At 52.3% G+C, this 14,662-nt stretch overlaps 1 protein-coding gene across 1 annotated transcript in view; it reads right to left on the bottom strand.

Annotated features, from left to right (window-relative positions):
* MAX (MYC associated factor X) overlaps positions 1 to 11,727 on the bottom strand; it is a 75,994-nt gene extending 64,267 nt beyond the window's left edge. Inside the window, exons 1-2 of the mRNA XM_073552267.1 lie at positions 11,361 to 11,727; positions 7,270 to 7,339 (exon numbers count right to left, since the gene is read on the bottom strand). Coding sequence (XP_073408368.1) covers positions 7,270 to 7,305 — 36 coding nt within the window. The 5' untranslated portion in view covers positions 7,306 to 7,339; positions 11,361 to 11,727. The remainder of the gene's footprint in view (positions 1 to 7,269; positions 7,340 to 11,360) is intronic.
* Positions 11,728 to 14,662: the final 2,935 nt, after the last annotated feature.

The following is a 14,662-nucleotide window of genomic DNA, read 5'->3' on the forward strand; positions in this document are numbered from 1 at the left end:
TCTTCCATATCCTCAGAAGAGAACTAGTACTTTTTCCTATCAGGTTTAGGGGTGGATGTGGAGCCCTCATTTTCCCAAATATCCTCAGACCCTGAGGTACGAATTTCACCCGAGTCTGAGTTGGTCTCCGTAGGTACTATTTTCCTCTTTTTAGAGAGAGGGGAAAGCGGCATCGGGGTCTGGGAAAAGGCTGTCATGGAGGTCTGCACCTCCTGCTTAATGAGTGTTTTGATACTGTCCCAAGAGGGAGAGTTGTTCGGTGCGTAGTATGTCCTGCATACAGGGTTGGCACAGCTTCTTCTTATAATCAGAGGAAAGCCTGGAACCACAAACACACGTGGCTGGGTTTATTCTTTGGGCCAGAGACCTTTTCTCCCTAAAAAGGAGAGAGAAGGTATACTCAATGACCCATGCCACCAATGTTTGGACAGTAAGGGACCGGCCCTGCTACTCACGGTAGGAAGGGGAACGCTGGGTTCCACAGACGCAGCTGCCAAAGTTTTGTCGCCGTCCATAGTCAGCACAGTCACACCGACAGACACACTGCGCCTTACCTGGAGCTCCTGACCCGGGTATATAGGCCTCCACAGCGTTCAGTTTTGTGCCCCTCCTCCCTCCTGGTCCGCAGGGAGGAACCTTTCGGAACGACCCTGGCACCATTCCACCGCCGGAGCCCTCTGATCCTCTCCCGGGCATCTGCGTTCCAGTGTGGAACTGTCAAGTTCCTGTCAGCGCCGACGAACTGCCAAGGCTGAACAGGGTGACTTACTCACACCGCAGGGAAGCCCAGGGTCAGATGTTGCTGGAAAAGTTCAGACAGATGGGACCTGAGCAGTGCATTGAAAGAGGACGCTAATGGAAGCAGAGAGCAGAAGGACCTATGATCATGTGACCACAGGGGGCGGGACTTAGCGTCTTGCTGCTGGAGATGACTGCAGGTTGCTACAGGTACCCTGGAGCAGGGGAAAGGGGACCACAGGACACCAGGGAGAGGACAAGGAATCAGAGGGAGACGAAATCCAAGACAATCTGAGGTCAGTAAAGGAGAGAGCTAATGCGGTACACAAGGGGCAGGCAGAGGGTAGTCAGAACGTAGCTTAGGGTCATACACAGAGATGGCAGTGAAGTACAGGAGAGACAGGCAGAACTCGTAACAGGGACAGAACCGGGTCAAAACCAAACAAGCATAGAGTAGCACAGGCACAAAGCACAGATACACCAGGGTCACACACACTCGGCCGAGGGTCAAAGTATAAGTGACGAGGAATGACCCCACACTGAGGCTATAAGAAGCCTCCCAGAATGAGGCTGTCCAGATTAACCTCTGAACTACCTCATCCCACAAACTAAGCAGATCATAACAGGAACACAGTAGGATGCAAACGGGAAGTGCGCCGCGACGTCACGCCGCCCCGCTTTACCCCCAAAGAGGCGCGGGGGGGGGGTCCCGAGTCGCATAGCATGGAGACGGGAGCAGCTACCTGGAGGATGAGAGGCGAACCCCCTGACCTCGGCTGCCCGGCATGGTAAGTTTGAAGGAGCTCCGCTCTCCGGACGTGGCAGCACCTGTAACCTCTTCATGCCCCACTGGGGGACAGGAAAAACACTGGATGTAGCAGGAAGGGGAGGGTTATTTAACCTCTTTGTGTTTCCTGTCCCCATTAGGGCGGGGAGACATCCTCCAAGATGACTGGAGAAACAACAGTATCACCGTGCTTGATTGGCTGGCAAACTCACCTGACTTTAACCCCATAGAGAATCTATGGGGTATTGTCAAGAGGAAAATGAGAGACACCAGACCCAACAATGCAGACGAGCTGAAGGCTGCTATCAAAGCAACCTGGGCTTCCATAACACCTCAGCAGTGTCACAGGCTGATCGCCTCCATGACACGCCACATTGATGCAGTAATTGATGCAAAACGAGCCCCGACTAAGTATTAAGTGCATTTACTGAACATACATTTCAGTAGCCCAACATTTCGGATTTTAAATAATTTTTCATGCTGGTGTTATAAAGTATTCTAATTTACAGAGATAATGACTTTTGGGTTTTCATTGGCTGTAAGCCATTATCATCAACATTAACAGAAATAAATACTTGAAATACATCACTCTGTTTGTAATGACTCTATATATGAGTTTAACTTTTTGTATTGAAGAATTGAAATAAATTAACTTTTGATGATATTCTAATTTTGTGAGAAGCACCTGTATGTTCACTGAGTGGTCTAGTTTTCAAAATGGTGTCACTTGTGGGGGGTTTCCACTGTTTAGGCACATCAGGTGCTCTCCAAACGAGACATAGTGTTCGTTAATTATTTCAGCAAACTTTGCATTAATAAAGTCAAATGGCGCTCCTTCCCTTCCGAGCCCTGTCATGCGCCAAAATAGTAGATTCCCCCACTTATGGGGTATCGGCATGCTCAGGAGAATTTTCACAACAAATTGTATGGTCCATTTTTTCCTGTTACTCTTGTGAAAGTAAAAAAGTTAGGTCTAAAGGAAAATTGTTATGAAAAAAAGTTAAATGTTCTTTTTTTCCTTCCACATTCCATTAATTCCTGTGAATCACCTGAAGGGTTAATAAACCTCTTGAATGTGGTTTTGAGCACCTTGAGGGGTGCAGTTTTTAGAATGGTGTCACATTTGAGTATTTTTCTGTCATACAGCTGCCTCAAAGTCACTCCAAAAGTGAGGTGGTCCCTAAAGAAATATGGTTTTGTACATTTTGTTGTAAAAATGAGAAAATCGCTGGTAAACTTTAGCTTCCTAACAAAAAAAAAAAAAATGATGTTTCAAAAACTGTGCTGATATAAAGCAGACATGTGGGAAATATGTTATTTATTAACTATTTTAGGAGATATGACTCTCTGCTTTAAGGGCACAAAAATTAAAAGTTTGAAAATTGCAAAATTTTAAAAATTTTTTGCCAAATTTCCCTTTTTTTCCAGAAATAAAGTCATTTCAAAGATATTTTACCAATATCATGAAGTACAATATGTCACGAGAAAACAAGCTTAGAATCAGTGGGAGGATCCGTTGAGGCGTTCCAGACTTATGACCTCATAACAGTGGTCAGAATTGAAAAAATTGGCCTGGTCAGGAAGGTGAAAACAGGCCCTGGGGTGAAAGCGTTTTTAAACTGTACTAATTTATCCTACTTCGTCATTCAAACATATGGCTGAATGAAAAATTGAAGTGGAGCGCTCTAAATTTCCAGGGTGGACGTCTACAGAGAAACAAGCTGGGCACAATATATTAGTCGCTACAATGGCAGATTTTGCTCTAAAACATCCACTACGTGCTTGTTTCTGGAAATCGTCCAGGGCGTGAAAATGGATACTACAACCATTGATGAATTCCAATTTCCAATATGGGGTCACTTCAGGGGGGAATAATTCTGCGGTTCGGGCATTTAGCGACTCTGCAAATGGTGTCAGCAAACTATTCTCGAAAAATCTGTGCTCCAATAGTCAAATAGCACTCCGTTCCTCCTCAGTCCTGCCGTGTTGCCAAACAGTACTGCACAGCCACATATGGGGCATTGCAAAAATCGTGACCACTTTTACCTATTTTCCCATGTGAAAATGTAATTTTAGTGGTAAAAAAGGAAATATTTTTTCTTCACCACTCTACAATCTAAAATTCGAAGACAGCTGTGGTGTCAATATGCTCACTGCAACCCTGGATGGGAAATAGGTTGTAAAGTGGGGTCTCTTAAGGGGGGTTCTGCTATTCTTGCACATCAGGAGTTCTACCAATGTGACATAGCAGCAAAATCTGAACTTTTAGACTGAAGGGTTCATTTTCTCCTTTTACCCTTGTGAAGAAAATGAAAACTTTGAGGATAAATCAACTACCATGAAAAAAATGTAAAACTGAATTTTCACATCCCAATACGCTAACCCCTTCACCCCCAAGGGTGGTTTGCACGTTCATGACCGGGCCAATCTTTACAATTCTGACCACTGTACCTTTATGAGGTCATAACTCTGGAACGCTTCCATGGATCCCGGTGATTCTGACAATCTTTTCTCGTGACATATTGTACTTCAGGATAGTGGTAAAATTTCATTCAAATAACTTGGGTTTATTTGTGAAAAAAAATATGGAAATTTGGTGAAAATTGCGAAATTTTCAACTTTGAATTTTTATGCCCTTAAATCACAGAGATATGGCACACAAAAAACGTAATAAATAACATTTCCCACATGTTTACTTTAAATCAGCACATCTTTGGAACCCATATTTTTTTTTTTTTAGGAAGTTATAAGGGTTAAAAATTGACCAGCGATTTCTCATTTTTACAACACCATTTTATTTTTACGGCCCACATCACATTTGAAGTCACTTTGAGGGGTCTATATGATAGAAAATACCCAAAAGTGACACTATTCTAAAAACTGCACCCCTCAAGGTGCTCAAAACCACATTCAAGAAGTTTATTAACCCTTCAGGTGCTTCACAGGAATTTTTGGAATGTGGAAGGAAAAAATAAATATTTACTTTTCTTTCACAAAATTTTCCTTTAGGCTGGGTTCACACGTAGCGGAACTCTCGCGGAAATTACAGCGAGAATTCCGGAATTCCTTTCCGCGGGAAAATCGCATTTTAAATTCACGCGGAAAAACTAGCATTTTGCAAGCGTAACCGTCGGAAGGTGAGAATAACAATATTTTTTATTTTAAATTCTATTTTTTACAGGGAAATGGTACCCAAAGCCCGGAGGACAGTCTCCTCTCCTCTGGATCGTGGGTACCATCCGCAATTGCTCTGCTTACTTTTCGCATGGTGGGCACAGCCACATGTGGAAAGTAAGCAGAACAATGCATTCCTATGGGTGCGGGATCGCCGCAATTCCGCGAAATTAATGAGCATGCTGCGTTTTTTATCGCGAAGCGATTCCGCCGCAGTAAAAACCGCAGCATTAGCACAGCATTGCGGAATCCTATAGGAATGCATGGGATGCTTATTTTTCGCGGCAAAATCGCGCGGTTAAAACCGCCGCGGAAATGCGAAAAAAACGGCACGTGTGAACTCAGCCTTAGACCAAACTTGTTTTTACTTTCACAAGGGTAACAGGAGAAAATGTACCATACATTATGTTGCGCAATTTCTCCTGAGCATGCAGATACCCCATATGTGGGGGAATCTACTGTTTGGGTACGCGGCAGGGCTTGGAAGGGAAGGAGCGCCATTTGACCTTTTTGAATGTAAAATTTGCTGGAATAATTAGTGGATGCCATATCACGTTTGGAGAGCCCCTGATGTGCCTAAACAGTGGAAACCCCCCACAAGTGACACCATTGAAGCCCCAGGTACTTCACAGAAGTTTATAATGTAGAGCCGTGAACATTAAAAAAGAAAAAATCTTTTTTAGCTACAAAATTCGCATATTCATAAGGGTAACAAGAGAAAGATATCCAATATGTGGAGGAAATTACATTTAAATATTGAATTTGAATGTAAAATTTGCTGGAATAGTATCAGCTGCCATGTCGCTCTCCTCACCGCAGTGACGTTATTGCCCCCGCGGTCACCTCATCGCTCTCCTGTCTCCATTGACGTCATCGCTCTCCTCTCTGCGGTCACCTCATCGCTCTCCCCTCTGCGGTCACCCCATCGCTCTCCCCTCTGCGGTCACCCCATCGCTCTCCCCTCTGCGGTCACCCCATCGCTCTCCCCTCTGCGGTCACCCCATCGCTCTCCCCTCTGCAGTCACCCCATCGCTCTCCCCTCTGCGGTCACCCCATCGCTCTCCCCTCTGCGGTCACCCCATCGCTCTCCCCTCTGCGGTCACCCCATCGCTCTCCCCTCTGCGGTCACCCCATCGCTCTCCCGTCTGCGGTCACCCCATCGCTCTCCCGTCTGCGGTCACCCCATCGCTCTCCCGTCTGCGGTCACCCCATCGCTCTCCCGTCTGCGGTCACCCCATCGCTCTCCCGTCTGCGGTCACCCCATCGCTCTCCCGTCTGCGGTCACCCCATCGCTCTCCCGTCTGCGGTCACCCCATCGCTCTCCCGTCTGCGGTCACCCCATCGCTCTCCCGTCTGCGGTCACCCCATCGCTCTCCCGTCTGCGGTCACCCCATCGCTCTCCCGTCTGCGGTCACCCCATCGCTCTCCCGTCTGCGGTCACCCCATCGCTCTCCCCTCTGCGGTCACCCCATCGCTCTCCCCTCTGCGGTCACCCCATCGCTCTCCCCTCTGCGGTCACCCCATCGCTCTCCCCTCTGCGGTCACCCCATCGCTCTCCCCTCTGCGGTCACCCCATCGCTCTCCCCTCTGCGGTCACCCCATCGCTCTCCCCTCTGCGGTCACCTCATCGCTCTCCACTCTGCGGTCACCCCATCGCTCTCCTCTCTGCGGTCACCCCATCGCTCTCCTCTCTGCGGTCACCCCATCGCTCTCCTCTCTGCGGTCACCCCATCGCTCTCCTCTCTGCGGTCACCCCATCGCTCTCCTCTCTGCGGTCACCCCATCGCTCTCCTCTCTGCGGTCACCCCATCGCTCTCCTCTCTGCGGTCACCCCATCGCTCTCCTCTCTGCGGTCACCCCATCGCTCTCCTCTCTGCGGTCACCCCATCGCTCTCCTCTCTGCGGTCACCCCATCGCTCTCCTCTCTGCGGTCACCCCATCGCTCTCCTCTCTGCGGTCACCCCATCGCTCTCCTCTCTGCGGTCACCCCATCGCTCTCCTCTCTGCGGTCACCTCATCGCTCTCCCCTCTGCGGTCACCCCATCGCTCTCCCCTCTGCGGTCACATCATCGCTCTCCCGTCTGCGGTCACCTCATCGCTCTCCCCTCTGCGGTCACCTCATCGCTCTCCCCTCTGCGGTCACCTCATCGCTCTCCCCTCTGCGGTCACCTCATCGCTCTCCCGTCTGCGGTCACCTCATCGCTCTCCCATCTGCGGTCACCCCATCGCTCTCCTCTCTGCGGTCACCTCATCGCTCTCCTCTCTGCGGTCACCTCTTTATACCACAGACACAACTGGTCCGACCAGATATTTTGAGCATTTTCTCTTATAGCAGCAAAACTTTGACAAATACGGACTAGGACAGCGTTTCCCCAGGACCCCCGGGTGGGGGGATTCTAATATTAGGATTTAGGCTGCCCTATATAACGCTCACTCCTCCACTGCGGGGGCCCAAATTGTCCACCATTGCGGCCTTAAAGGGGAACACACCCTAAATTACGGAGGAGAGGAGCAGCACACAGCACCCAGCAGAGAGCCATTTTTGAACGGGAAGTAGGATGTGCACTCACGTCGCTTTCCACCTCGATGTCATCGTTATCGCTCATACTTTCATAGGAAGCTTGGACCCGGAGAGATCAGCTGTAGTAAAACGGTAGATCCGTGGTGAAAAAGCAAGGAAAAAAACTATAAAAAAAAAAAAAAAAAAAATATTGTTATTCTCACCTTCCGACATCCCGCGCAGCCTTCCCGCCTCTCTCCACGCTCCCAGTCTCCGTAAGCCTTTGCGACAATTATCGCGATGACGTCCGCTCTCGCGAGATCGCGACATCTCGCGGTCATTCGCGATGACGAGAACGGACGTCATCGCTTGCAAAGGATTACTGGGACCGGGAGCGTGGAGAGAGGCGGGAAGGCTGCGCGGGACGTCGGAAGGTGAGAATAACAATATTTTTTATTTTAAATTCTATTTTTTACAGGGAAATGGTACCCAAAGCTCGGAGGACAGTCTCCTCCGGACCGTGGGTACCATCCGCAAATATTCTGCTTACTTTTCGCATGGTGTGCACAGCCACATGCGGAAAGTAAGCAGAACAATGCATTCCTATGGGTGCGGGATCGCCGCAATACCGCGAAATTAATGAGCATGCAGCGTTTTTACCGCGAAGCAATTCCGCTGCAGTAAAAACCGCAGCATTAGCACAGCATTGCGGAATCCTATAGGAATGCATGGGATGCTTATTTTTCGCGGTTAAAACCACCGCGGAAACGCGAAAAAAACGCCACGTGTGAACTCAGCTTTAAACCAAATTTGTTTTTACTTTCACAAGGGTAACAGGAGAAAATGTACCATACATTATGTTGCGCAATTTCTCCTGAGCATGCAGATACCCCATATGTGGGGGAATCTACTGTTTGGGTACACGGCAGGGCTTGGAAGGGAAGGAGCGCCATTTGACCTTTTTGAATGTAAAATTTGCTGGAATAATTAGTGGATGCCATATCACGTTTGGAGAGCTCCTGATGTGCCTAAACAGTGGAAACCCCCCACAAGTGACACCATTTTGGAAACTAGACCCCCCAAGGAACTTATCTAGATGTGTATTGAGCACCAGGTACTTCACAGAAGTTTATAATGTAGAGCCGTGAACATTAAAAAAGAAAAAATCTTTTTTAGCTCCAAATTTCGCATATTCATAAGGGTAACAAGAGAAAGATATCCAGTATGTGGAGGAAATTACATTTAAATATTGAATTTGAATGTAAAATTTGCTGGAATAGTATCGGCTGCCATGTCGCTCTCCTCCCCGCAGTGACCTCATCGCCCCCTCCCCGCGGTGACGTCATTGCCCCCGCGGTGACCTCATCACTCTTGTCCCCGCGGTCACCCCGTCGCTCTCCCCTCTGCGGTCACCCCTTCGCTCTCCCCTCTGCGGTCACCCCGTCGCTCTCCCCTCTGCGGTCACCCCGTCGCTCTCCCCTCTGCGGTCACCCCGTCGCTCTCCCCTCTGCGGTCACCCCGTCGCTCTCCCCTCTGCGGTCACCCCGTCGCTCTCCCCTCTGCGGTCACCTCGTCGCTCTCCCGTCTCCTCATCGCTCTCCTCTCTGCGGTCACCTCTCTGCGGTCACCCCATCGCTCTCCTCTCTGCGGCCACCTCATCGCTCTCCCCTCTGCGGTCACCCCATCGCTCTCCCCTCTGCGGCCACCCCATCGCTCTCCCCTCTGCGGCCACCCCATCGCTCTCCCCTCTGCGGCCACCCCATCGCTCTCCCCTCTGCGGTCACCCCATCGCTCTCCTCTCTGCGGTCACCCCATCGCTCTCCTCTCTGCGGTCACCCCATCGCTCTCCTCTCTGCGGTCACCTCATCGCTCTCCCGTCTCCTCATCGCTCTCCTCTCTGCGGTCTCCCCTCTGCGGTCACCTCATCGCTCTCCCCTCTGCGGTCACCCCATCGCTCTCCCCTCTGCGGTCACCCCATCGCTCTCCCCTCTGCGGTCACCCCATCGCTCTCCCCTCTGCGGTCACCCCATCGCTCTCCCCTCTGCGGTCACCCCATCGCTCTCCCCTCTGCGGTCACCCCATCGCTCTCCCCTCTGCGGTCACCCCATCGCTCTCCCCTCTGCGGTCACCCCATCGCTCTCCCCTCTGCGGTCACCCCATCGCTCTCCCCTCTGCGGTCACCCCATCGCTCTCCCCTCTGCGGTCACCCCATCGCTCTCCCCTCTGCGGTCACCCCATCGCTCTCCCCTCTGCGGTCACCCCATCGCTCTCCCCTCTGCGGTCACCCCATCGCTCTCCCCTCTGCGGTCACCCCATCGCTCTCCCCTCTGCGGTCACCCCATCGCTCTCCCCTCTGCGGTCACCCCATCGCTCTCCCCTCTGCGGTCACCCCATCGCTCTCCCCTCTGCGGTCACCCCATCGCTCTCCTCTCTGCGGTCACCCCATCGCTCTCCTCTCTGCGGTCACCCCATCGCTCTCCTCTCTGCGGTCACCCCATCGCTCTCCTCTCTGCGGTCACCCCATCGCTCTCCTCTCTGCGGTCACCCCATCGCTCTCCTCTCTGCGGTCACCCCATCGCTCTCCTCTCTGCGGTCACCCCATCGCTCTCCTCTCTGCGGTCACCCCATCGCTCTCCTCTCTGCGGTCACCCCATCGCTCTCCCGTCTGCGGTCACCTCATCGCTCTCCCGTCTGCGGTCACCTCATCGCTCTCCCGTCTGCGGTCACCTCATCGCTCTCCCGTCTGCGGTCACCTCATCGCTCTCCCGTCTGCGGTCACCTCATCGCTCTCCCGTCTGCGGTCACCTCATCGCTCTCCCGTCTGCGGTCACCTCATCGCTCTCCCGTCTGCGGTCACCCCATCGCTCTCCCGTCTGCGGTCACCCCATCGCTCTCCTCTCTGCGGTCACCTCATCGCTCTCCTCTCTGCGGTCACCCCATCGCTCTCCCCTCTGCGGTCACCCCATCGCTCTCCCCTCTGCGGTCACCCCATCGCTCTCCCCTCTGCGGTCACCCCATCGCTCTCCCCTCTGCGGTCACCCCATCGCTCTCCCCTCTGCGGTCACCTCATCGCTCTCCCCTCTGCGGTCACCCCATCGCTCTCCTCTCTGCGGTCACCCCATCGCTCTCCTCTCTGCGGTCACCCCATCGCTCTCCTCTCTGCGGTCACCCCATCGCTCTCCTCTCTGCGGTCACCCCATCGCTCTCCTCTCTGCGGTCACCCCATCGCTCTCCTCTCTGCGGTCACCCCATCGCTCTCCTCTCTGCGGTCACCCCATCGCTCTCCTCTCTGCGGTCACCCCATCGCTCTCCTCTCTGCGGTCACCCCATCGCTCTCCTCTCTGCGGTCACCCCATCGCTCTCCTCTCTGCGGTCACCCCATCGCTCTCCTCTCTGCGGTCACCCCATCGCTCTCCTCTCTGCGGTCACCCCATCGCTCTCCTCTCTGCGGTCACCCCATCGCTCTCCCCTCTGCGGTCACCCCATCGCTCTCCCCTCTGCGGTCACCCCATCGCTCTCCTCTCTGCGGTCACCCCATCGCTCTCCTCTCTGCGGTCACCCCATCGCTCTCCCCTCTGCGGTCACCCCATCGCTCTCCCCTCTGCGGTCACCTCATCGCTCTCCCCTCTGGGGTCACCTCATCGCTCTCCCCTCTGCGGTCACCTCATCGCTCTCCCCTCTGCGGTCACCTCATCGCTCTCCCCTCTGCGGTCACCTCATCGCTCTCCCGTCTGCGGTCACCTCATCGCTCTCCCGTCACCTCATCGCTCTCCCGTCTGCGGTCACCCCATCGCTCTCCTCTCTGCGGTCACCTCATCGCTCTCCTCTCTGCGGTCACCTCATCGCTCTCCTCTCTGCGGTCACCTCTTTATACCACAGACACAACTGGTCCGACCAGATATTTTGAGCATTTTCTCTTATAGCAGCAAAACTTTGACAAATACGGACTAGGACAGCGTTTCCCCAGGACCCCCGGGGTGGGGGGTTCTAATATTAGGATTTAGGCTGCCCTATATAACGCTCACTCCTCCACTGCGGGGGCCCAAATTGTCCACCATTGTGGCCTTAAAGGGGAACACACCCTAAATTGCGGAGGAGAGGAGCAGCACACAGCACCCAGCAGAGAGCCATCTTTGAACGGGAAGTAGGATGTGCACTCACGTCGCTTTCCACCTCGATGTCATCGTTATCGCTCATACTTTCATAGGAAGCTTGGACCCGGAGAGATCAGCTGTAGTAAAACGGTAGATCCGTGGTGAAAAAGCAAGGAAAAAAACTAAAAAAAAAAAAAAAAAAAAACAAGACCGGGGAAAAACCAGGGAAACCGGAGGCAGAGGGAGCCCCTCACTGTGCCCAGGAAAACAGATCAGCGGAAGCCACACGTGACTCAGACACTGCTAGGGATCATTAGCCAGAACTGTCGCCTCCGACACGGTGCCCGCAGGGCATGACGGGAAATGTAGTCCGGCAAGCACATTGTAGTATGCTGAAGGCGGCAGCTCACAACTACAAATCCCACAGCGCGCAGGGGATTGGGAAGAGGTGATGACGCATGCGCATGTACCGCACTGGCCGCCGGTAGTTGTAGTCGATAATGCTAAGATTTCCCGGAAGACAGCTGGAGACACGTGGAGGCTGCTGGGTGCAGTGTTTTTGGGCAGTGGTCAGGCCCGTGAGGTGGGCGCTTGCAATAAAGGGCTGCCGCCTTCCTGTGCTCATTCTAGAAGTGAAGCATGCTCTAATACTTCGTGTCCTCTCGTTATCCAACATCACTGGCTTATTAGGACATCACTTAGATAACTTCCTAAATTGGTTTTGTGGCGACAGCTTCCTGTGCAATAGAATAAGAGCAGCTTCCTCAGGCGCAGTGGCCTGCTCACGGTGTGCTGTAGAGTGTGTAAGCACTGCTCTGCTGCCAGATTACCAGCATGGTCTGCCATCATTAGTGGGAACGGGGTAGCCTCAGAATATAGATTGGGGGTCCGAAGCCTCAGAATATAGATTGGGGGTCCGACCACTGGGATCTTCACTGATCAGCATGATGAGGCCGGATGCCTGAGCGCCTCTAACCATTCTCTATGGGGGCAAATGCACCAATCTATTCCCCATAAAACTGCCCTGTGGGAGGATGAGGGCCAAGGGGGGACATATTGGTGCAACCTGCGCGGCCGCACAGGGGCCCAGGAGTTAAGGGGGCCCATATCTTGTTCTTGCACGGGGCCCTTTTCTGTCAGTGGCCGCCGGTGATGAGGGCAGTCTGAAAACCTCTACATACTCACAGAAAGGCCTAGTGCAGTGATATCAGAAGTAGGGATGAGTGAACTCGAACAGGAAAGTTTGGGGCCCTACCGAACACCTATTGTCCGTTACCGAACCCCAAACAGACTTTTTACTGTATGTCCAGTTTCCTGTTCTGGTTCTCTAGTCTAATAAAGCTTGTTGAAAGGCTGTAGCTCAGCAAATCAACATGTTTTTGGACTGTTGGCACTTCCGGAGCCATCACAACTAGTGATGGGCAGGCACTAAAATGCTCGGGTCGACCATATTGAAATGCTCGGGTGCTCAACCCGAGTGTTACACCCGCTTCTGGCCCTGCTCCCAGTTCTGGTCCCTCACCAGCTCCTGCTCACGAGGTTGCCCCTGTAACTCTGTGAGGTCCCTGTCAGGATCTTCGCTCTCTGTCTGTCCCTCGGTGTTCTACTGTTTCTCTCTCCTCCACATCCTGGCACGCTGACAGCAGGCCTCCAGGGAGAATGCTTAGGACAGAAGCGCGCTTACCTCCTGCCTCTTAAAGGCACAGCGCACATTTTTTGAAAATTTCAATTAACCAATGGCAGCGCACTGATTACTACTACTCGCCCCTCCGTCATAGGGAGGGTGCCGGAGGAACAAGTATCTACTCTTGCTATTTCCGGTTCTGTTCCTGTTCTGTCTGCGCTGTTATAGCATTCCTACTTGCACTCTGCTTATACTATTTGTTTCTGCAGAATATCAGTCACCACTTGTTCACCTATCTTAAGACGACTCGTGTACCTATATACTCAAGTGCCATCCCGTTCTGCCACTCGCCATCCGAACCCCTGGACGCTAAAGTTGTTGGAGCCAGCTTCCCATCTACCAGGAACCTGACTACCCTCGCCAGAGCCAGCTTCTCTCATACCTGGTGTCCGCCGGTCAGCTCCACCATATCTGTATTATCTGTTTACCTGTTTGTCCCACTGGGACAGCTGCCACATGTCCAGGGTCTAACTGGAGGTAGCACCTGTGTCCCCCAGGGATTCCACTCTGGTCCTGTTCGAGGGATCTTACTATGGATACCTGGGGCTCACTAGTTACACCGGACCGAGGTTCCACTCAAAAAATAAAAAACGAATGTGAACTTCATCACCTGTGCCTCCGCTTCCATTCGTTACAGATTGCTCCTGCCATGGAACCCGCTGGATCCCAGAGGTCTCTGACTGTGGAGCTTTGTCAACAGGTGACCCATCTAAGGGATCAACAGGATAATATCACGACTTATCTTCGCAGCTTGTCTACCCGCATGGATTCCCTGCTGTCCCTGACTGCAACCGACTCGTCTACCATCACCCAAGCACCCACCTGCATGGCAAGTAAAGGTTCTCGCCTGGCAGCCCCCACCTGCTGCCATGGCGATCCCACTCAGTGTTGGGGTTTCATCAATCAGTGCACGCTGCACTTCGAAATCCTGGGGCATATGTTTGCTTCCAACCGAGTCATGGTGGGCTTCATAATATCACACCTTACCGGAAAGGCCCTCTCCTTTCTGAACCCTCTTTGGGAGAGAGGGAACCCTCTGGTTAATGATCTTCAGTCTTTTCTAAAAGCATTTCGCAGGACCTTCGATGAACCTGGCCATGTCACGTCGACAGCTTCAGCTCTGCTCTGCCTACGTCAAGGAACACTCACGGTGGCTCAGTATGCTGTTCGGTTCCGCACTCTCATCCGAATTATTCTGGAACAATGAGTCCTTGCTGGCTACCTTCTGGGAGGGTTTGTTGGGAAGAATCAAGGGTGAGCTGGAGGGACGGGACAGGCCTACTACCTTGGATGATCTGATATCCCTTGCAACCCGAATAGATCTGCGTTTTCAGGAACGTTCCAAGGAGTTCAAATGAGACAAAAGGCCCAACCATCTGGGCTTCACCTAAGTCGGCTACCTCGTCTTCCTCCCCTGAGGCCATGGAGGTTGATCATGTAAGTTTGGCCCACTGCCTCCAGGAGGCGCGTTGCAAAGAGGGAAGTTGTCTCTACTGCGGTAGTCTTGAGCGCCTGATTCGTACCTGTCCAAAGAGGTCGGAAAACTCCAATGCCTAGGTTCGGTTGGAGAGACCACCCTAAGTAAAGAACTTTCCTCTCCATCATTGCAAATCACGGTCTCCGTGTCCTTCGGAGCAATAAAATTCTCTGAACTTTTTGCTGGATTCTGGAGCTGCAGGAAACTT

The sequence above is a fragment of the Dendrobates tinctorius genome, unplaced genomic scaffold (genome assembly GCF_039654945.1).
Source record: "Dendrobates tinctorius isolate UK_male_01 unplaced genomic scaffold, ASM3965494v1 ptg000189l, whole genome shotgun sequence".
Lineage (NCBI taxonomy): Eukaryota > Metazoa > Chordata > Amphibia > Anura > Dendrobatidae > Dendrobates > Dendrobates tinctorius.